The sequence below is a fragment of the Neocloeon triangulifer genome, unplaced genomic scaffold, assembly GCF_031216515.1.
Source record: "Neocloeon triangulifer isolate White Clay Creek 2 clone unplaced genomic scaffold, ASM3121651v1 ptg000010l, whole genome shotgun sequence".
Taxonomy (NCBI): domain Eukaryota; kingdom Metazoa; phylum Arthropoda; class Insecta; order Ephemeroptera; family Baetidae; genus Neocloeon; species Neocloeon triangulifer.
Window position 1 is genome coordinate 692,388 of NW_026775552.1, and position 20,601 is coordinate 712,988.

Here is a 20,601-nt window from a genome sequence, read left to right on the forward strand (position 1 = left end):
AGAACAATTAAAATGAAACCCTTGAAAAATGAATTTAATTGTAAAGCCGAAAAATTAATTGAATAAAAACACTATTGAAAGGGAAAAACCAAAAAAGAAGTTCTTGAAGTTCTACGATGACAGTGGCGGTGCCACAGCCACAGTTAAAATGAAAGTAATTAAGAGAGGAATAAATTATTTATTTTTATTCCACACACCACTCCACTTCATAAAAAGTTATTTCGCGGGCCGCCGGTGGTGCTGGCTGGGTTCAACAAGGCTGGGTTTGAGAGGAATGACAACCGTAGAGCCATCTGCCGGCCATCCCTGAACCGCTCCCGTGTTTTGTTTTCTAAAACACGTCGGAGTCGTCGGTCGTCGAACCTTTATTCCCTTATCTGTGGTCGAACCGGTCAAACCTGTGTTTGAGAGGCGAAGGTGACTGGCCTAGGTCCACGCCGAGGATGAATTGTACAGGTGAAAATCAGTTTGGTAGAGTAAAATTATATCTATCCGTCCAAATTACCCTTTAAAAATGATCCAAGCCCACAAGGAACCCCGTTTTCGCCCTGCAAGGAAACGATCGCGAGCACGCGAATCGAGTCCAGAAATTTCCTATAAAAAACTGCTGTTTTTTTGGTTTTTTACCTTTGAGCCTGCCTGGATGTTGTTTTGGCGTTTCGCTGTGCGAGATGCACTTAATTGCCATAATTAAGAAATTTTATTTTTAATCTTAAACCCAGATGTTCACTCCCAATCTCCTTGATTAGAAAATGCATTTGAATTCATGAATCGTTGAGATGAGACTCTCTACTTTGCGCCATTTCGGTTTCAGGCACCCTGCTTGGGCGGCCCTTTTGACGTTTCCCGTCTTTGGTTCTCTTCTAAAACACTGGCTGCAGCTGCACACTCAGTGTTCATATCCGCACTACGACAACGTGTGAAGCTTATTGGTCAAAAGTCGATTTCCACCTGCTGCCTGGACGTTCAGCTGCTATAGCTCCGGTTAAAAATGACGAGTCAAAAGTGGGGTATAACCCAAAAGGAATTTGAAGGTTTTTTATGTTATTAATTTAAAAGTTCTATAGCTAGCTATAGCTGCATTTTCAACAAAATAAATATCCATTTTTAGTTCACAAAAATCAAAAATATAAAAAGCTTTTTTCTTATTAATTCTCCAACTCTCTCTCAATTATTTGCTGAGTGAAATTGAATCAATTTTATTTAAATACATATTAATAACTTGGATGTTTATATCTATATAGCTGTCGTGCTTCAATGTCAAAGCACAAGAGAGCTAGTTATGTTGGCACGCAAGGAATCGTTGCTAAGAACCATTGATACAACTTTAAAGTCTTTGGCACTGAAAGCAGCTGTGTTGCTGCTCGTAGAGTCGGAGGAGGTTCCAGTTAACCTGCATTTATTAGGTATGTAAGATTATTTAAATTCAATTTGTATTTCAGTTATGTGACGTGATAATGTTACATTCTATTTTTTGGATTACCAAAATGAACTGCATTTTGTGCATTAAGATAAGAATTCTAAATAATCCACATGGCATATTTCATCAATTAACATATAAGTCTAATTAAACCATGTAAATATTTGAGTATTTCCATTTTTCAGGTGATGATCTGAAAACAGAAATGATGAGAGAGATTTTGAACCTCTGCGTCCCAGACTACGGTGACGAGTTCAGTAGGTGCCCAACAGTGATGCCACCCTGCGTCACAAGTCGAGATGAGCTGCAGGTGTGTAAAATGCATAATATGTATCCACCAATCTTTCATTTGTGCTTAATGCAATAAATTATTCAATATGGAATTAAAAAAGCAAATTGAGACAGAAATTGTATTTTTACAGATACAGGATATCAAAGTCTTGGAGGCTCCACCAGTTGCAACATTGAGGCAGTTAGTCAACAAAGAACTGAAAGAGTTCGATTACAAACTGTTGAAACCATATAGTGATAGAGCTAAGGAACGGTTCTGGAAACATTTAGCTCTAGCGGCACCTGATTTACTGACTATAAAACATACCGGCGTTGTTGAGCACGGAACTCCACTCAACAGCCACAAAATTGTCAAATACACTTCACAGTTGAGCGAGCTTGTGCACCTTGACTGCACCATGTGCACCCTTTCAGACAGTATGTGTGTTCAAATAAATCTCTGGACTTTCATTCTAATGTATAGCGTCACTTTAGAGGAAATCCGGTCCATCGTCAAAAACTGCCCCAAGCTTCGAACTCTCCGCATGCAGATTTCTCCAGACTTTACTGAAACAGGGCTGAGGTCTTTGGCGCATTTGGGCTACTTGGAGGAGCTTTACATTGGGAATGATTTCCACCAGGAAATCCCACTAGGACCACACATTCAGAAGGCCTTTGTGAAGTTGCCTTGGTTGAAAATGGTCTGGGACCTGTCCATTAGTGGTTGGTAAAATTGTTAATAATAGACAAATGAATTTATGAATCTATGATTCAGTTTCTTAATTGCTCAGTAAAGCAAAAACATTGAATTTCATTTGGGTTGAAGGGGATAAACAATACAATGAGTGCTGGGATTTAAATTGCAGTAGATTTATTAATTGTGTTACAGATTATCCCGTTAAAAGGAAATCCTCCCAAAGTGAAGCCATCGAGAGGCCCCTTCTAAGGTTGACCAATGTGAGAAATGTCCGAGGTTTAGTAACAGCGTGTAGCATTGGAGGCAGCGCGCACAGGTAAATTGCATTTTTATATTAAATTAAGTCAACTAAAAGTAATTTTCTCATGCGTAGCTTGGAAAGGATGCCAAGATTGCTTCCGAATCTGAAAAGCGTGCATGTCAACTATAATCTCAAACTTGAGGCCAGGCTTAGTGGGGATCTTCTGAAGCAAATGCCTCACTTAACAGCCCTCCACGTCTTTGGGTACGACGAGGACGATCTCACTCTCCCCGTCTTAGAAAAGGTCGGCCCTCAACTGGAGGTACTCACTTTGCGCGGCCTAAGCAGGTACTTGGACGTGTATACGGTGCTTTCAGAGTGTCCGAACTTGATCGAGCTCATTGCCGTGATGGGCAGATTGCCACCACCTGAGCCTCACAAACTGGTGCAGCCACTTAGGCTGGAGAAATTCTGCATTGAGTGTGGATACACTAAAATGGTTTACTGGGACATTTTATGTACTCCGAGTTTAAAAGTAGTTTGCTTGGATGGGTTAGTGTTCTCTCCTCCAGGGCCTCTTGAGTCGCACCTCGCCCTTGAAAATTTGACTGCTTTTGGCTCACAGTTCATTCTGCAGTCTCCCTCTGATGTTAAAACTCACAATGCCTTCATGGCCAATCTGCTCAAAAGGTCGGAAAAAATCACAAAATTTGTTTCTATTATTCATTGCAAAAAGTTGATTGGTCTGGTGCTGGCTAGTTTCTTTGGAGACCGAAAGCTACACAGAAATGCTATTGCCCAAGACGTTCTCTTTTAACCCTCAGCAGAAATGAACATTTTTTTCTTTGGTCTTTGTAACCTTCAGTCTGCGCCTTCAGTGAATAAAATTATAAATAATCTCAGAATCTGTAAAATGGTAATGATCCATTAAATTGTATGGTCTGTACGTTGCGAGATGATGTAAATATATGTGGCTGCACATCTCTCTATCCTCAACACGTTTAATTATTTTTTTGCTCCCTCTCTGACCAAATTAAGGAAGGGTCATTTTTTTTTCAATTAAATCAATTTCAATTATTTTATTATTTGATATTAAATAATAGTAATATATTCTATGGCAAATAAACCGCCGTTATAAACTATCATGTTGTTGATGTAAATTTTGGCTCTGGTGGAGACCCTTTCAGCCATGATGAGATCTTTTATCTTAGAGACGTCACATTTATGAAATGTGTTTTGCAGAGGGAAAGTTTTACTTAACGATTGTGGTGCAAATCAAAGGGAGCTGCTAAGGAGTCAGGAAATAATATTAGTGAATTGTAGGAGAAATTTATTCCTAAGAAGATTTCAAGTTCAACGTTGTGTCCGAAGCCATCCTCTTTGACATTTTGGTCGAAAGTGGGGTGGCAAGAAAAAAAGCAAGAGGTTCAGAAGCACTCTGACCCACTTCTTCACCTGAGACCAATGTGACTCTTACCACACGTACAGAGACGAGCTTCGGAAAGTTTTCAACGAAAAAGAGGAGCCTCATCAGGACGTGCAGTATAGTCTGAAGGACAATGTCATAAGCTTAGTCAGATCGCTTCGCTGCCTGATGGTATCAAGAAATTTTCAGCTTTGTGCATTCTTATTTTATTTTCGAACTTCTTTAGAATTTTGCAAGAGCAGAATCGAAAGGACGATGCACCAGGGAAGGTATGAAATGAGGTGGAAATACAAGGCCGAACCCCCTTTGCCCATGCTGCCTGAAGAGACCATTTCGTCGTCATTCAAACTTTGGGTCGTAGATATATTGATTGTACCAACTCAAAAGCCATTTCATCTTATATATCACATAATTAATTCGTTTGACAAATAAAACGTACGAGAGGGTTTAATATATTCCTGAATATTCTCAGTGCAGTTTTTATTGCTAATTTTACAAAATTTCTTTAAAAAAAATAGTATTGTACAAGTATTATAAAAAAAAGATTATAAAATAAACTTCAGCTTTAGGGAGATAATCAGATAAGCTAAATTTAAAGTCCATTGCATTGTATGGAGCAAAAAGTTGTTCCCGATGTGGCTCTGCAGCCAATTTTCTGCTTCCATCTTTCTTCCCTCCCCTCTTCTTGGGCAGACACCGCTTCTTCTTGAGCACTTCAGGCACCTCTTTTTCCTCCAGCACTGGCTGACTCAGTTTCTGCTCTCTGTACTGCAGCCACTGCTTCCTCAGCATCTGCTTCCTCTCCTCACTTTCCCTGCGATAAAATAAAGAACTCGTTACTTTTTTTCCATTTACAGAAGTGAAACTCACATTTCATTGCAGGGTTTCTTTACTTTGTCCTCCTCGTCAGTGTCAAAGTCGAGGAACACGTTGTCCACTTCGTCCTCGTCTTCATTGGAACTGGCACAAGCCATCCTTTCACCCTCAAACAAGTCCTGTTTGTAGTCCAGCGAAGGACCAATTTAATCCATATTTCATCAATTTGGTCTAAAAGACATTTTAAGACTTACGCAAAGCGAGACATGTAGCTTGGCCAGAGCAGCAGCGAGAAAAACCTCTGCTTGAAAAGGGACAGAGCTTCTTGAGGAGTGATTCGGGGCGATTCACGAGAGCCTTCGTCGTTCTGCTGAGGATGAGCGTCTTCGTCAACTAAAGAATAAAATAAAAAATTGAAAAAGATTTGCGGAGAAGTGAAAACAGACCTTCATTGTAATCCTCATCAGGTTGGTTCCAGGTCAAGTCAGCCCTGGTGAAAACTCCCTTGAGGTAGGTCGGCACCTCGCTCAGATCCTCCAGGCTCATGGCCAAAATGTTGCGCTCTTCCAGTAGCAAAGTGCGCAGTCTGATCAGAGATGAGACGTTCGGAGGAATCAATTGAGTGACGTGCTTCTTGCCACAGTCCCAGCCCTCTTCATAGTGCAGCATCCGCAGCTGGCGGTACACGTTGAGGATGCTGTAGTAGTCGGGGTCAGTGGCTGCGGCCTTGACCAGCCGCTGCTCGCAACTCCAATCAAAGTGCACACCGAAAGTCTCACACAATTTCCGAGCGACGTCCACAGTTGCAGGGTCTGCGGCATTCGGATGGTACTTTAAAATGGTACCATCCACATTTGAACAAAAAATTCAAATAATTTTAATAAATACGCACTCCTCTTTCTTCCTTTTGGCTGGGGGTAGTGGCTTCGAAAGACCTGGTCCAACTCCAAGTCCAGTGCGTCTTTCTTCTTTCCCTTCCGACCGACTCTTCCAGCCTTCTGGGCATCGGAGGCAAACTTGACCACATTCCTGGCTTTGAAAATCTACACAAATATTTGTTCAAGAAAATAAATCTAATTGTCGTTCCTCCTGGAGAAGATATTTTTTTGTTCTTCAGCACCCAGATTGACCTTTTCCCCTTGCGAGGCAGAGTGGTTTTGATCTGAAATGATGAAAAATGCATAAATAATAAATTGTTTTTTATAATCGTAGGTTCAATTTACCCCAGCAGCATATCATTGAGCAGCCTCTTGTGCCTGCCCTTGAGCTGCTGCCTGTCCCTGTCTGGAAAGTACTCGTTGAAGATCGACCATTGGTCTCTGCTGCTTTTGAACTGCTTGACCAAGGCCAGCAGTTTCTGGGCTTCCTCACTTTCAAACAAAGATTGCAAAGAATAATAGAAAATTCTAATAGCTCGTTTAAATTACGGAATCCAAGGAACTCTTTGGCTTGGCGTATCTAATTCTGATCTGGCTCTCGGTTCGACCTGGCATCAGGTTTGCCTGAGTCATTTTTTGGCTCCGAGCAGCCGTGATGATCATGTCGTCCCTTTCGGTGAAGCCGCCCGATTTGATCTTGGGGTCCAGACGCTGGGCCACCTGCTTCACACTCTTGCCAGGGAATTGAGCCGCAATCTGCCAATAATACAAAAATTATAAAAATTTAAACTTTATAAAGATAGAGTATTTATTGAACACAACTAGGTGTACAACAGGTGTCTAAAGCTAATTTGTCTTCCTAAAATTAGTTTTACAATTAAGCTTGTTTCTATAATTATTACAAAGTACAAAATTAGTTAATTCTGATTTTTGCAGCCTCTCTTAGGCTTAGTTTTCGTTCATTACATTCAAGAATATGATATTGTGAACATTTCTTACCGCAGTGCTTGCATTCACAATCTATTGTCGCTTGAGAATGAAAATTTTTATTCTTACAAAATAAGTAGTGGTACCCGTGACAGGCAAATCTCGTAAACACTTGGCGATCACTGAACATTGCACATTGCCAATTTTTATTCTTCAAAGTTTCTGTCTCGTAGAACTCATCACATATCTCAAGTTTGTTTAAATATTTAGACACACAAAATTTCTGGAATGCTTCAGTTTCAGTTAGAGAATATTTTACCTGTAAGTCCGATACAAAGAGATCAGTGTCAACTAATTCATACACAAATCTAGATCTAATATACTTGGACAGTCCTAAAACTCTTTTTAAATATCTTGTTTTGACTTTTTCAAGATTTTCAAAATCAGTCTTTGTTAGGAAAGGCCATATTTCTTCAATGCCGTAGGACGCAATTGGGGAAATTTTTAGATCAAATAGCTTGTGTGCTGTTTCAATGGATAATTGTTTTAGTTCTCGTATATTATAAGTGGCCAGTAATGCAGCTCTTGTTCTTTTTTCAATGTGCTTTCCAAAACTTTATAAAGAATATTCTTTTTACCTTTTGCCACAGAATGAATTTTCCTTTCTGCAGGTTCTTGACAGCGGATTTGAGTTTCTTTTGTCATTGGCTTCACTCCAACCTACCCTGAACTTGTTCAGAATGCTTTGGTAGTGCAGGAAGCACACGACTGATACACGGAACGTTTACCACTCATCTCGGCACTGACGCTGCCCAGTTTTGAAAACTGTACTTGCTCGCAGCAAACTAAATCAAAAATATTCATCAAATCAAATTGTTCCTTCCATCCCTTGTCAAAAACGAGACCGTTGGAGGTCGTACTCGAGGTCGCTCGAGACCATGGTCTCGAACGACCTCGAGTACGACCTCCGACGGTCTCGAACGACCTCATATTTTTACATGGTAAATGTTTAGGGGCAACGGTTGCCCCTCGGTCTCGAACGACCTCAAACGGTCTCGGGCGACCTCGGCCGGTCTCGAACGGCCTCGGAGGTGTCCATCGACCTCGCCGGTCTCGGGCGACCTCGAACGGTCTCGAGCGACCTCGGACGGTCTCGAGCGACCTCGGACGGTCTCGAGCGACCTCGGACGGTCTCGGGTGACCTTTCGTTAATAAATTGAAAACCATTAGGGGCAACTGCCCCTCTGGGTCAAACGGTCTTGAGACCGTCCGAGGTCGCTCGAGACCGTTTGACCCAGAGGGGCAGTTGCCCTTAATGGTTTTCAATTTATTAACACGAAAGTTCACCCGAGACCGTCCGAGGTCGCTCGAGACCGTCCGAGGTCGCTCGAGACCGTCCGAGGTCGCTCGAGACCGTTTGACCCAGAGGGGCAGTTGCCCTTAATGGTTTTCAATTTATTAACACAAAAGTTCACCCGAGACCGTCCGAGGTCGCTCGAGACCGTCCGAGGTCGCTCGAGACCGTCCGAGGTCGCTCGAGACCGTCCGAGGTCGCTCGAGACCGTCCGAGGTCGCTCGAGACCGTCCGAGGTCGCCCGAGACCGTCCGAGGTCGATGGACACCTCCGAGGCCGTTCGAGACCGGCCGAGGTCGCCCGAGACCGTTTGAGGTCGTTCGAGACCGAGGGGCAACCGTTGCCCCTAAACATTTACCATGTAAAAATATGAGGTCGTTCGAGACCGTCGGAGGTCGTACTCGAGGTCGTTCGAGACCATGGTCTCGAGCGACCTCGAGTACGACCTCCAACGGTCTCGTTTTTGACAAGGGATTATGAAAAAGAAATTAAACTTTGTCAAGCAACATTTACAAAAGCAGAGATTTAAATGGTCACAATTCTTCCTATTTACATTGGAATTATGCATTTGGCTTTAGTAAAGAAGTTTCTCGACATTTCAAGCCAAACTGCTGAGATTTATCATTTTGCAAAATATTACTATACAAAATAAGCCATGTTATGTCGAAAGAAATTCTCATAAATTAATTTTAAGAGATCATTCTCGTATTTGTTCCAGGCCGTCCTCTCCAGGGTGAGGACCAAGCACTGCTTCCACATTGCTCGCAGCTCGAGTGGCGAACGCTGACCTTGGAATTCGGTGACCGAGATGCGGCACCAGTCGTGCTCGGCCCTTTGGTCGCTGAGCTTGTCAAAAAGGGCCACTCATTTGCTGGATTTGCATGTTGATCTCGTTGATGCGAACATCGGTGAGGGCCGACGACAAGTTTGCTTCCCTCTCCACCTTCTGCTGGTCCAGCAGGATTGCCCTTTTGGCCACCAAAGGCCTTCGCAGGGCACCCAGGGCCACTTTGCGCAAGGTCACCTCCAACAGCTTCATCTCCCAGTGCTGCCCTGTTTATAAAATCTTACAGTTTGTAAAAAAGGTGATTTTTTTTCTAATTTTATTACATTTCTTAGGAGCCTCGAGATTGGCGACGTCCAGAAAGCCCAGCTGCTCCATTTTCACTTGGTCAGAGTTCTTGCCAGGCGAAAACTTCTTCCTTTCCTTGAAGTACGGCGCCCCTAAATTCTTGACGACCGGTCAGTGTCTTCAAGCGCCTCGGCGCTTTGGAACTCGAGTTTCATCGCAGCGGCGGCCTTTTTTACCAACGACTGAAAATAAAAATAAAGTTGAAAATTTGCAAATCAGTTCATACAAGTTCCTATTTTAATTCTTAAACCGCTGCACTTTTGTTGCCCATCCTAATGCTCGAACACTCCTCGATAACTTTCACCGCAGTCACTGTTATACAGTGAACAACATTCTTCTCCAGTTTTCCGATTTTTTTTCTGTGGAGAAACATAACGGCCAACTAGCCAACTTTAAAAGTATAAAATGCAAAAAAAAATTGCGCTTCAAATGGTGCAGGTGCACCATATGGTCATAATTCATTCAGCGACAATATTTCGGTACTATGCCATGTGCTCACCCAAGTACAATTCATCGCTGGGGGGACGCTGGAGGTCTTACATTCATTGTTCGAAACAAGTTCTGTCAAGTTCGGTCTTGAAAAACTACTCTCCTCCTCTCTGTGCACTCTCTACTCCCTTCCCTTTCCTCTCTTGCTTGCTGCGAAAAAACGAGAGACAACGCCATCTACGAGCAACAAAGCTCAACTGCGGCACTGCGGCCAACGGCAAACTGAACAACTGAAGAACTGAACATAAACCCCTCTGGACGGTGACATGTGACATTTGCGAATTTATTCGCATTTCGCATCACACATCGAAAGCGTCCCCAGAGGCTGCGCTCACCTACGCCGACGTTTTGCGACTCTTAACTCAGTTTAAGGTTTCTGTGCGAATTTTTAGGCGCGTTGGGTGTGTGGGCAGCCAGAACATAAACGTTCGCGTCGCTCTCGACTATTTTGACTTGATTTTGACAGGAGAGGTCGGTCGACGATTCTCGACCACGATCCTTTTGCTGTTGTCGACTAAAAAGTAAAAAAATGTAAGTTTTAAGCGTTTTAAGAATTATTTGAAGTGCATAAGAAGGCTCTCGAGGTTGTGCCGGTGTCGTATGTAACATTAAAATCTGGCCTGATCATGTTATTTAATTTGGTACATTAAAAGATTATTATTATTTATCTCGGTCAGTACAGATCTTCGGAGTTCGAGGGTTGATCAACCTGATTATATTTTTTTATCATTTCATGTATAATGCGGTTAAGTGAATTTAGTCAGATATTTGGAATTGCTGTTCAACATGTGAAAGCAATTAAAAATCATACTTGATCTCTTTTGGATTGTTGTTTCATGAGATCGCATCCATTCTTAATTTTTATGTACAAGCAGTGTTAAAATTCTGTATCTTTTCTTCATAATTTTCGATTATGTTCGATCATACAAAAATTTCCTTAAAAATAATAAATTAAAAACTACCTCACTCATACTCCGAATAACAATTTTCGATGCACTCGATCGAATATGATGAGAGAGACACACCGTATGACTCTCCCACTGTTTTACACTTATACATACACATGCGCTTTTTATTTTCTACATCTTCTAAAATGTATTTTTCCTCAGGAAATACGAGGATTTGCAAACGGCAGAGGCAAAGTCTTCAATTCTTGGGGTGGTTGTGAGGTCCATTTACAAGGATTTGCCATCCAACTTGAAGGGAGACAAGGCCGCCGTAACGCAGTGGGTTCTGCAGAAGAAACTGAACCAAAAGTCAAATCTCATGCTTGAGACAATTCTACACCCCAACGAGTTGAAGAATCTTAAACGTGAACTGCAATGTCTGTTCAAACCTGTCATGAACAAAAATAACAGAGAAGTGCTGCCGGGCATTGCTTTGAAACTTCTTAAGTCTTTCCACACTGCAGATGACTTTAAGAAAAAAGTGTGTGATGGTACGTTGGAAATTTAAATGGTAATTTTTTTGAGAAATATTAATCTTGAAATTTCTTTTTAGGAGTATTCAAACTTTACAAGTCGGAGCACTGTCGTGAGAATTGGGCGTACCGGTCAAGAATGGTGGCTCGAGACACGTTCTACGACACCTTCCTTGATCAGACAAGAAAGAAAGCCATCAAAGTAGGGGACAAGGGCAACTTTGCTGGTAAGTCTGTAAATGATGTCAGAAAATTTCAATGTGTATATATCTTTTAAACATAAATAATGCAACCTTTTTTTAAGTTTACGCACATATTCTAATTTAAATGTTTTAAGTAAAATTTTGAATTCTGCTCTCCAGTGTTTGTGGCGCCCTTGCAAGAAGACTTGTATAACGCAGATTGTGTCAGCACACGTAAGGCTTCAATTGTAAGCACTCCTATTTTTTGTAATTTAATTACTCCTCGTTAGCTCTCTACGTGGTTTCCAAGAACAAAACAAAAAAGCAACGACAAAAACATCGGAACGCTGCTTCCAGTCATCGTGGCATCCCTCGTGCGCCCCCAGACTTATCAAAGGGCAATTGTAGCTTGAATAGCTGGCTGCATGGCATTTACAGCTGTGGAAGGCAGAAAGACGGAGTGAGTGTTTAGACCAAAATGTATCTAATTGGTGACAAGCTTTCAGTACTTGCGCCTTCAAAGTAAAAGAGGCAAACACAGATTAAGATTAAAAAACAAAATATCTCTAAAATCATGCATATATATAGACTGAAAATTTGGAAAATTTCATTGGACTGGCTTTTTCCTATTGAATGAAAAATACGAATAGTATTTAACAACGATAATGTATATAAAATTTTTAAATTTTATTATTTTTCTTCTATTATTAAAATGAAAGTGGAATTATGCATTAATTGCTCTCTCTTATGTGTTATATGTGACATATTTTTATAAATTATTTTTTTGTCACTTAAAAGTTAAAAGATTAATTTCCGCTGATAAATATCAAAAAGATATTTAGATGCACACCCGGGTCGTTTTGAGTGTATCTGTCATACCTACGCTAAATTGAATTCCCATCTTATTCTAGTTCCGTTGTGCCATCCGAGAGTTGCTCAGCAGATGCCCCTTTGGACCGATTCGAAACCTGTTCGACTACATTATAGCCAACCCTCAATTCTCTCTTGAGGCTGATCGACTGAGACAGGTTGTGATCGTTGCATAGTAAGTGTCTTCCTGAATTACAAAATTATTATAATTTGAAAAAAAATGTGCTCAGCGCAAGACGCTGGCGGCAGAAGCGATACGAGTGGGACATGCTGGCGCAGCAGGCACTGGAATTTGCTTTAGAAACCGTCCGGCTGAGGCGTAAGGTGTGCTCGAGCAATAGCGACCACACAGTTCTGGATCTGAAATCGCCTCCGCACGTTACCCCGACTGAGTTGAGATACCTCACTGAAATCGCTTCTGCTCCTCTGGAAAAGTGCAAGAAAGTAACTATTTTACTATGCGCATTTTTGAACTTGCTTTAAAACTATTATTAATTGTTATATAGTGCAATGGGCAAATGAAAACCGAGATTGTCGCATGCAATAGTATGATTTTGGTGGACTTCTGTCATTACGACTTGGAAAGCGATCGATATGCGCTTTTAGACGATTTAGAGGCGGAGGGCCTTCTCGTAGACACCCTGACTTTTGGAAATGAGTGTTACTACCTCCTTGGCCTGAGTAAGTCACTTTTTAGCTTCTGTTCAAGTTTGATTTTATCAAATTTAAGTGAGAGAGCTACATTAATGTGTTCTCGGATCATTGCAACAAAATTATTACTTTTTGGTCCAGATGGAAATGACACATTTTTCATATATCAACTTTTACCATGTAAGCAATAATCGCCGTTTAATTATTGAGCAAGAGGAAAAGCTCTATTTTTGAAATATGTGTGTTTTTTACATTCTCTTATTTAAACTTCTTGAAAATTATACATGAATACATAACACATATAAATTAACTGCATGCATCAAATTTTTGTGAGACAATGCTCTTACTATTTTTTTTTGTCCTGCCCTCTATAAAGTAATCGCACACACAAACAGAAAAAGTGACTAAATCGTTTTATATTTTTGTAGGCACTGAAGAAATTGAAGATACCGACTTTGTGAGAGACCTAGTTGAATATGGACCTCCAGCAGAACTTCCTCGCTATGTCAGAAACCTTGGTTTCGACCCTGCTTTGAGACCTGAAAATTATTACTTGTTGAAGAGTAAATCAGGTGACGACAGCAAACAGTCGACTGATGAGGAGGAAGTCGAAGAAGATGAACTCTCTTCGGAGACCCCCATAGAAATACGAATGTTATAACACTAGAATAACTTATACAATAACAGGTACTTTAACCAGTCAAATAACACTATTGAAAAATGAAACACTGATAACACTACAATAACTCGCATCTTAAGAAGCGCTTTCGTCCCCTGTTATTCATAGTGTTATTACACTGTTAAGCATATAGTTAAACCAGGTATATTCTTTTTGTTAACGGTCGTGCTATTGCAGTTAAAATAGGTTAAAATATTGGTTACCCTGCATGTTAACTGCAGTTAAAAGACTGTTATTGCAGTACGTTTAAATTTTAGTTTTTTTTGCGTTCAGGAAATTAAAAACTTTGAATTTTGATAGAAAGTTTATTACCTCATTCATTAGATACATTTAATTTGATCGCTGCCGTTTGAATATTGCGTTGATAAAGATGGATAAAAAATTGCGCACTTAATTTTCACACATTTAAATTTCTAAGTAGCACACTGCAATTCCCATTGACACGGATCCGTTTTGAGTATTTCAGCAGCGGTATGTCACTTATCGCGGGGCCTTTTACTATCTGGAACAAAAAATATATTTAATTATTTAACTGTGATTGATATAAATAGCCAATTTAATTTTATAATATTTATGCATTAGGTATTTGCTAATTTTTGCAGACAAAATCCTTGAATAATCAGACAGCTTTATTTAGTTATAAAAATGGTTTAACAGATTGAAATTTTACTTACATATTTTTATTGTAGTATCTCGCTCCTTGTTATTATCCTGTCCTCTATAATTAATTGGCAATAATGACGGTAGAATCGTAAAAGTGCTGGAATCAAAACAATTGAGAATTGTTTAATTTTATATCATTTATTTTAAATTTTTAATTTAATTGAACTTAATAATTAATCATCTCAATTATTGTTTTTTTACTAAATGCAGGGAAATAATAATTATAATTGGATCAATTAATATTAGATTTTAAATATAATTACCCTGTATATTTTAAGTTCCGTGACGGTGCGCCTGCTGTTGTGTTGATCTCGGGGTCCAGCGCCTTTTGCTGTCGGCCGGCAACAATTGTGATAAACAAAACTGGTGTGACGCCAATTACTCACAAATCACTGGATCCTCCGCGTATAGGTGCAGTTATATCTTCAGCAGGAACTCTAGGTCACTTCTCTGCCCATTTTCACAAGGGTCATACGCGATTTTCAGTCCGCAGAAGCACAAATATGCAAGCGCGGCTGATATGGGCCCGGCCATTCTCAACCTGCGCCGCTTTACTAAAAGTTCGTTATTTTTGGAGGAGCCCAAATTATGGCGGGGGTTGTCAGTGGGGGAGGATGCAGTCATAAAAGTGCATAAGAGCGCACGACTGCGAATAAAACGACTGTTAACAACACTGGATAACAATATTTTAACAGGACAAATCTCCTCGGTCGCTTTTTTATACCTGGCTGCATTTAATTCGACTGTTAACAATAAGAGTTAACAATATTTTAACTTGCACCAAACTCAATGCAGCTAACATGATGGTTAACAATATGATTTAACACTATTTTAACTGAAAAATCTCCCCGAGTTTTTGTTAAAATTGTTAACTTTAGTAAAAAAGGTGTTATTTCATTGTTAAAATGCGTTAAAATCTTGTTATTGTATAGTTATCTGCTGTTAAATATAGTAAAATTTCTATCAGGGGAGTGAAGACGAGACGAGTGAAGAAGAGGGTTCACAGAGTGATGTGGACGATACAAGTAGCCTCAGTGAGATCAGTGTCGACAATGTCAGTGACGAAGATCAAATCAGCACTAGCGATTATGGTGATGTCGGTGAAGAGAAAAATAATGATGAAGATAAGAACACATACGACAGCGACGAACAGGACGACGATGATGATCCTCAGGACAAAGAGCCAGCAGACAATTTTGAAGATGAGGAGGAAGAACAGTCGTCCGATGATGATGACGATCTTGCACGGCCAACAAGCCATAGCCTCTTCCTAGAAAGGAATTACACCCGAGGTACATAAATTCATAAGTTGCAGCTATATAACAAGGATTTTACCTTGCATTTTTTCAGTTCCAAATTTTGTAAAGTTAGACACTTTCCTTCATATTTTTCAGAACTTAACTTCGGCTTTATTTATTTTTATAAAATTTTGAGGCAGTTTGTTATTTAATGCCCATTGCTTATTGATATTAATAAATTCTCAACACCATTTTTCCAGTGTTGAAATTATTAATCCCAGTCCACAATCCTGATGATCTGTTTTCTTCCCAAGCATTTATTAAACCACACTAGCTTAATATAAAAATTCTCTCCCTAGATAACTTTTATTGTATTTGACTGTGTTTTTAAATGGAATGTTCCATTTACAGGTCGCTGGTTCAGAGTTTGCGACTGGAAAACTACAGAATTTTCAGATGATTTCTTACAAGCTCCAGGTTTCAGCTACCGAGCAAATTACGCCTGGTACGGCAAACAAGATGTTGTAAAGAGAGGGGGGACAAGACTTATAAAGAAAGGTACTTGCGCCAAACTAAAGTGATGGTGAGTAGTAATTTTTTAAATTAAAACTTAAAATTACTCATATGTCACTGAAATTGCAGTGTGACCCTGTGTGAGTTCAGTTCTGACTGAAATCAAAACAAGTTCAGTTCGCAACCTCTTGCCAAATGAAGTTTTATGTTTTAACTACGCGTATCCACACCTTAGTGGGTTTCTTCCATGTTTTGTCCTATAGTAAATTGAATAACATGTAAAGTTGCCGCGTCGTTGAGATATATTAAATTCTGCTGGGAAATTACCTAATTTTGAATTTAGTTGTGGTTTTTTTATATGTATTTCTGTTATACCATGGTTCAACATTAAACGCATGCGAATAAGACAAATTCTTTTAATAATTTTTAAAAAATAGTGCATTCTTGTAATAAAAATAGCCTGATCATTTCAACTCTTTTATTGTTGAACAACCTTAAAAAAAAGGAACCTTTTTCAGTTATGGGTAGTATTTGCTACCTTATTCAAAATCAATATTTGAAATCTCGTATTGAAAACAATGTTAAGTTCAATTTAATTTACTAGATTTTTTAACAAAGTTGTTTTTTGCACGCTTCACTCAATGGAACACACTACTCTTCCCACAGCAAGTCCGAAGATCTCTCCGGTGCAGTTGCCGCCAATCATGTGCAGATTGGCAACCTGGTTCTTCCACAAACTGGCGCAGAGGGCAGTCACTGTGGTGCTCATTCTCTGCTTCACACCTCCTTTGTTGAAGACGACGATTTCGTACGCAACGTCTGCCTTCAGCCGAGTCGGAAAGCTGAACTCCATGGTGCATCTCTGGTTCGATGTTATGTCTTTTGGTCTGGTCAGGCCGAAAAACTTCATTTGGTTGAGCACTGCGTTGCCTTCCTTGAGCACCACCTATGATTCAAAGGTTAACAAATAAACTAAAGCATGAAAGGAGAGAATTTGCCTCGTAGTTGTGCTTATGATTCAAGTAAAGGACGTCGACAATGTAGTGGTAAATCCCAAGCAGGTAAACTTCATCTTCAACCCAAAATTTGAAGGACGACGAAATGGTCTCTTCGGGCAGCATGGGCAACGGGGGTTCGGCCTTGTATTTCCACCTCATTTCATACCTTCCCTGGTGCATCGTCCTTTCGATTCTGCTCTTGCAAAATTCTAAAGAAGTTTGACAGTAAAAACCAAATGTACAAATCAGAAAATCACTTCATACCATCAGGCAGCGATCTGACTATGCCCATGACATTGTCCTTCAGACTACTGCAAATTCTGATGAGGCTCCTCTCTTTTTCGTTGAACACTTTTCGCAGCTCATCCCTGTACGTGTGGTAAGAGTCACTTTGGTCCCAGGTGAAGAAGTGGATCAGAGGCGCCAGCTTCCGAACCTCTCGCGTCCTTTTCTTGCCACCCCACTTGACCAAATTTTCAAAGAGTATGGCTTCGGAGACAATGTTGAACTTGAAATCTTCCTGGGAATAAATGTCCGCGACTATTTCTGCTGATGTGAGCGGCCACGAAGCTGCACCAGTCACTTCTTTGAAGTTGGAGCAAATTTTCTGCAAGGCATAGTATTATAAGATTGATAAGATTCAAGAGTTAAACCAAGATTAAAGCAGCACAAACCTTCATGTAGAAGTTCATTAGTACTTTGTTTCCAGACTCCTTGGCAGCCGCATACGATTCGCAGAAGTCTGCGGCTTTAGTCTGGGATAGGAAGCCCTCAGTTATTTCCTCGAGATCAGCGATTTGCCACAAATTGGCAAAGTAATGCACCTCCCCGATCTTGGATGGTGGGAACTGTCTTTCATTTTTGTACAGGTACCTAAAATTACAGAAAAAAAACAGTATTTAGCCTGTCCAACTAGAAATTTTAGCTTCTGTAACTACAGGACATAATTTTCACTTACTTCAGGCAGAGTTCAAATCCTTCTGGGGTCATGTGATCAATAGGAATGGGATCATCAGGCCCATTGGAAGACTCGGCAAACGGCCCTTCGAACATCACCTTGAAGACCGGACTGGCCCAAGCCAATAGTTGCTTGTGACATTGGAAAATCTGGAAAGTTTAAAGTCAATTGTGTGTTAATGTCGTCTGTAGTCTTAATATTTTTAATTCATATGATTACCTTTCCTGCCACTTTAAAAGTGCAATCGTAGCCTTCTTTGTTTTCATACAGTCTGTGCAGGAAGTAAGGCACTCGCGCGACCTTCTGATGAGCAACCTGCTCGCTGCTCTTGGTGGATTTTGACACCGTACGTGTCATCTTCTCAGTCTTCCTAGATTAAGGATACTTTCAAAATCAAACGTTTGGTCGGTGAACACAACCAAACCAATCTTAAATTTTCGCCATGCGCCTTTGTTTTGAATGATTTTTTCAAATTTCCCGCTCAAAAATCTCGAATCATCTGCCATCTATCTTTCAACTTTGATTTGGCTACGCCCCCTTCGTATTCGAGAGGAAAAACAATTTTTCATGAATTCAAGAAGGCATTATTATTTGGTAAATTAGAGGGCAAAACGCCGGTGTGATGGTGACTCCGATTTTGAGACTACTTAATTTTGTACCCAAAACAATAAGATGTGTTCCAGGTATGAAAGATTTGTGTCCGTAGGAAGCATTTTAGAAAGAAAGCAACACAACATAGAATTTATGCATATTTTATCGATAGAATATACCCCATATATTAATTGTGAACGAACATTGAACTTAATTTAATTCTTAATTGGTCATACATATTCTGTGAGATATAAAAATAAACTCGAGTTTTATATTATTCAGGTCTGAGTGGAAACTTCCTGCTCGCACAAAGCCCCGCACTTCGAATCGCTGCTTTGCCAGGTCAACCATGCCGAATGACAAGTTTTTTCAACAAAAGTCAGTTGATTATTTTCGGAAGTTTGCTAATTCGGCTAATTGTAAAACCTTTCATAAATTTAGTACCTGCGGAGAACATCTGGAAAGGGGTGACAAGTGTGAGTAACGCAGGAAAGAAGAGAGGCCGAGGCAAAGGCACCGGCAGGAAAACGGCGAAAAATCTCAACCGAGGCCAGGTCATTGGAGTTGGTAAGGATTATGATCAAATCTTGTTTTTGAATTAATTTATTTCTGAACCAGGAAAGTTGAATATCATGTGGCCTGGTTTGTCTGCGCCGATCCTTCAGGGCAAGGACTTGGTGCGGCAGCAGCAGTTGCCCGAGGACACCGAACGAATGGCCAAACTTGTCAAGATGAGAGACGAGATGAGCACCTTCAGATACCTTCGACTTCTGCCAATTGAAAGAGGCTGGAGCGGTACCAAACTGCCAGGAAGGTCCATCGGTCCGCCTGATCCTGTTGGCGACGGTATTGATTGAGAATTTTCATCGACCAATGATCAAACAAAATTTTCTCTTCCAGATGCCTTCGAGGGTTTCGATACAAAGGTTTTAGAGGTTTGCTTGATGATACAAATATTTGTAATCGTAAAATAAAACCCTCTTCTCTGTTTCAGTTCAAATCGGTTTTCCACATGAAGGGCAACTTTGGCCGCAGAAGAAGAATGAGCTGCATGGCCATCACTGGAAATGGGAAAGGTCTTGCCGGCTTCGGACTGGCAAAGTCTGTTGATGGCCGCTCGGCAGTGAAGCGGGCAAGAAACAGGGCTGGCCAGAAACTAATGTACATTGAGCTGTACAACAATCACACTGGTACTTTATCCAATAGATTTTTATCAATATTTCTTACAACAACAAAAAATACACACTTTTAACAGTGATGCACGATTTCTTCACCCAATTCGGCCGCACCAAGATTTTCGTCACTCAAAAACCCGAAGGTTTCGGCTTGGTTTGCCACAGAGCCATAAAAACAATGTGTGAGGTCATCGGCATCAAGGATTTGTACGCCAAAGTCGAAGGGTCCACAAATCTGCAGCACATTGTCAAAGCCTTCTTCATCGGTCTTCTAAAACAGGTTCAATCTTGATCTGAACTTTTTAAATAACTGGTTTCATTATTCTGATTACTGTAGAAAACTCACAAGCAAATGGCCGAGGAGAAGGGGCTGCACCTGGTCGAATTTAAAAAGGAACAAGGCTATTTTCCGAAGGTCATCGCCTCGCCTACCAAATGCAGGTCAAAGGCCGAACTGAAACCTGACGAGCTGCTCGATTACTCTCAGGTAAAGGAAATTGCCTCTGTAAAATAAAAAAATCAAGGAATTATTTTTATTTTTAATCAGTACGTGATGGACGGGCGGGTTGTGCTGAAGAAGAAGAAATACCCCAAGTTCTATGTCAACACACCTGGCTGGCAAATTCATTTGAAGAAGTACTTGTGGCGCCGAAATCACGATGACGTAATCTTCGAAAATTCAATGTAGCTTACATTTGATTTTGTTTTAATTAAACAGGTGCGACTGAGGATGGTCACAGAGCAAGGGGAAATCCGGAGCTTCTTGACGGATAAATATCCCGAGGCCAAGCCACAGGTCTGGGTCAAAAAGAGACAAGAGGAGCAGCCAGAGGAGTGAATTGTTTGATGCGTTAGACCAATAAAATCAAAGTGAATTCGTAACAAAAATCAAAATGAAAATCGCAGTTTTTTGTTTGACAAACTCAAATTTCAATTTAATTTTTTGTTTAACCAAAAAATTAGAATGATGACAGATTCTCAGGCTTTTCTGTCAAGTTGCAAATTTTAACGAG

The 20,601-nt window shown here is 40.4% G+C and overlaps 6 protein-coding genes across 9 annotated transcripts; 4 read left to right on the plus strand and 2 right to left on the minus strand.

Moving 5' to 3' along the window:
- The first annotated feature begins 324 nt into the window (after positions 1-324).
- On the plus strand, positions 325-9,265 carry LOC132195722 (uncharacterized). 3 transcript variants are annotated; one of them, XM_059617897.1, is made up of 9 exons: positions 347-471; positions 815-1,034; positions 1,245-1,406; positions 1,606-1,730; positions 1,843-2,128; positions 2,186-2,413; positions 2,580-2,703; positions 2,761-2,976; positions 8,748-9,265. In XM_059617897.1, exons 2-9 carry the CDS (start codon positions 992-994, stop codon positions 8,764-8,766), a joined length of 1,203 nt encoding a protein of 400 aa, XP_059473880.1. In that variant the 5' UTR covers positions 347-471; positions 815-991; the 3' UTR covers positions 8,767-9,265. The 3 variants fall into 3 exon arrangements, with proteins under 3 accessions (XP_059473878.1, XP_059473880.1, XP_059473879.1); XM_059617895.1 differs by lacking the exon at positions 8,748-9,265 and having other exon boundaries at positions 325-456; positions 2,761-3,638; XM_059617896.1 differs by lacking the exon at positions 8,748-9,265 and having other exon boundaries at positions 2,761-3,638.
- LOC132195701 (uncharacterized) lies at positions 4,646-7,500 on the minus strand. Its single transcript, XM_059617865.1, has 8 exons — positions 7,314-7,500; positions 6,298-6,504; positions 6,094-6,240; positions 5,763-6,032; positions 5,317-5,701; positions 5,125-5,263; positions 4,925-5,049; positions 4,646-4,868 (listed from the first exon to the last, which is right to left on the minus strand). The coding sequence occupies exons 4-7, from the start codon at positions 5,895-5,897 to the stop codon at positions 4,944-4,946; spliced, it is 765 nt and encodes a 254-aa protein (XP_059473848.1). The 5' UTR covers positions 5,898-6,032; positions 6,094-6,240; positions 6,298-6,504; positions 7,314-7,500; the 3' UTR covers positions 4,646-4,868; positions 4,925-4,943.
- A 191-nt stretch (positions 9,266-9,456) lies between the features above and the next one.
- Positions 9,457-16,327, plus strand: LOC132195723 (uncharacterized). Of its 2 annotated transcripts, XR_009441682.1 has the most exons (12): positions 9,457-10,181; positions 10,760-11,088; positions 11,151-11,297; positions 11,433-11,486; positions 11,543-11,712; positions 12,164-12,297; positions 12,353-12,566; positions 12,629-12,803; positions 13,202-13,460; positions 15,083-15,407; positions 15,765-15,936; positions 15,996-16,327. XR_009441682.1 is itself a non-coding variant. In XM_059617898.1 (9 exons), coding segments are annotated over exons 1-9 (1,458 nt in total). In that variant the 5' UTR covers positions 9,505-10,179; the 3' UTR covers positions 13,435-14,282. The 2 variants fall into 2 exon arrangements, 1 of the variants encoding a protein (XP_059473881.1); XM_059617898.1 differs by lacking the exons at positions 15,083-15,407; positions 15,765-15,936; positions 15,996-16,327 and having other exon boundaries at positions 9,505-10,181; positions 13,202-14,282.
- LOC132195790 (glutamic acid-rich protein-like) lies at positions 14,916-16,010 on the plus strand. Its single transcript, XM_059617999.1, has 4 exons — positions 14,916-14,921; positions 15,083-15,407; positions 15,765-15,877; positions 15,996-16,010. The coding sequence occupies exons 1-4, from the start codon at positions 14,916-14,918 to the stop codon at positions 16,008-16,010; spliced, it is 459 nt and encodes a 152-aa protein (XP_059473982.1).
- Positions 16,328-16,330: 3 nt separating the features above from the next.
- LOC132195726 (kelch-like protein 41) lies at positions 16,331-18,285 on the minus strand. The gene is made up of 6 exons (XM_059617899.1): positions 18,042-18,285; positions 17,823-17,971; positions 17,539-17,737; positions 17,129-17,471; positions 16,865-17,073; positions 16,331-16,812 (listed from the first exon to the last, which is right to left on the minus strand). The coding sequence occupies exons 1-6, from the start codon at positions 18,177-18,179 to the stop codon at positions 16,501-16,503; spliced, it is 1,350 nt and encodes a 449-aa protein (XP_059473882.1). The 5' UTR covers positions 18,180-18,285; the 3' UTR covers positions 16,331-16,500.
- Positions 18,286-18,346: 61 nt separating this feature from the next.
- LOC132195617 (small ribosomal subunit protein uS5m) lies at positions 18,347-20,487 on the plus strand. The gene is made up of 10 exons (XM_059617732.1): positions 18,347-18,505; positions 18,696-18,791; positions 18,855-18,980; positions 19,032-19,259; positions 19,314-19,348; positions 19,408-19,603; positions 19,669-19,868; positions 19,926-20,075; positions 20,136-20,252; positions 20,307-20,487. Exons 1-10 carry the CDS (start codon positions 18,445-18,447, stop codon positions 20,424-20,426), a joined length of 1,329 nt encoding a protein of 442 aa, XP_059473715.1. The 5' UTR covers positions 18,347-18,444; the 3' UTR covers positions 20,427-20,487.
- The last annotated feature ends 114 nt before the right edge of the window (positions 20,488-20,601 follow it).

Coding starts and splice junctions, on each gene's coding strand:
- LOC132195722 (XM_059617895.1), top strand. CDS start 992: ATGACGAGTCAAAAGTGGGGTATAACCCAAAAGGAATTTGAAG. Junction 1,407..1,605: donor AGTTAACCTGCATTTATTAG/GTATGTAAGATT, acceptor TCCATTTTTCAG/GTGATGATCTGAAAACAGAA. Junction 2,704..2,760: donor ATTGGAGGCAGCGCGCACAG/GTAAATTGCATT, acceptor TCTCATGCGTAG/CTTGGAAAGGATGCCAAGAT.
- LOC132195701 (XM_059617865.1), bottom strand. CDS start 5,897: ATGTGGTCAAGTTTGCCTCCGATGCCCAGAAGGCTGGAAGAGTCGGTC. Junction 5,702..5,762: donor GCCAAAAGGAAGAAAGAGGA/GTGCGTATTTAT, acceptor ACCATTTTAAAG/TACCATCCGAATGCCGCAGA. Junction 5,050..5,124: donor AGCTACATGTCTCGCTTTGC/GTAAGTCTTAAA, acceptor GACTACAAACAG/GACTTGTTTGAGGGTGAAAG.
- LOC132195723 (XM_059617898.1), top strand. Junction 11,487..11,542: donor CGCAGATTGTGTCAGCACAC/GTAAGGCTTCAA, acceptor ACTCCTCGTTAG/CTCTCTACGTGGTTTCCAAG. Junction 12,298..12,352: donor CAGGTTGTGATCGTTGCATA/GTAAGTGTCTTC, acceptor AAATGTGCTCAG/CGCAAGACGCTGGCGGCAGA.
- LOC132195790 (XM_059617999.1), top strand. Junction 15,408..15,764: donor AGAAAGGAATTACACCCGAG/GTACATAAATTC, acceptor TTCCATTTACAG/GTCGCTGGTTCAGAGTTTGC.
- LOC132195726 (XM_059617899.1), bottom strand. CDS start 18,179: ATGACACGTACGGTGTCAAAATCCACCAAGAGCAGCGAGCAGGTTGCT. Junction 17,738..17,822: donor GGATTTGAACTCTGCCTGAA/GTAAGTGAAAAT, acceptor CTGTAATTTTAG/GTACCTGTACAAAAATGAAA. Junction 16,813..16,864: donor ATCATAAGCACAACTACGAG/GCAAATTCTCTC, acceptor TTTGAATCATAG/GTGGTGCTCAAGGAAGGCAA.
- LOC132195617 (XM_059617732.1), top strand. CDS start 18,445: ATGGTGACTCCGATTTTGAGACTACTTAATTTTGTACCCAAAACAATA. Junction 18,981..19,031: donor AGGCCAGGTCATTGGAGTTG/GTAAGGATTATG, acceptor TTTCTGAACCAG/GAAAGTTGAATATCATGTGG. Junction 20,076..20,135: donor AGCTGCTCGATTACTCTCAG/GTAAAGGAAATT, acceptor ATTTTTAATCAG/TACGTGATGGACGGGCGGGT.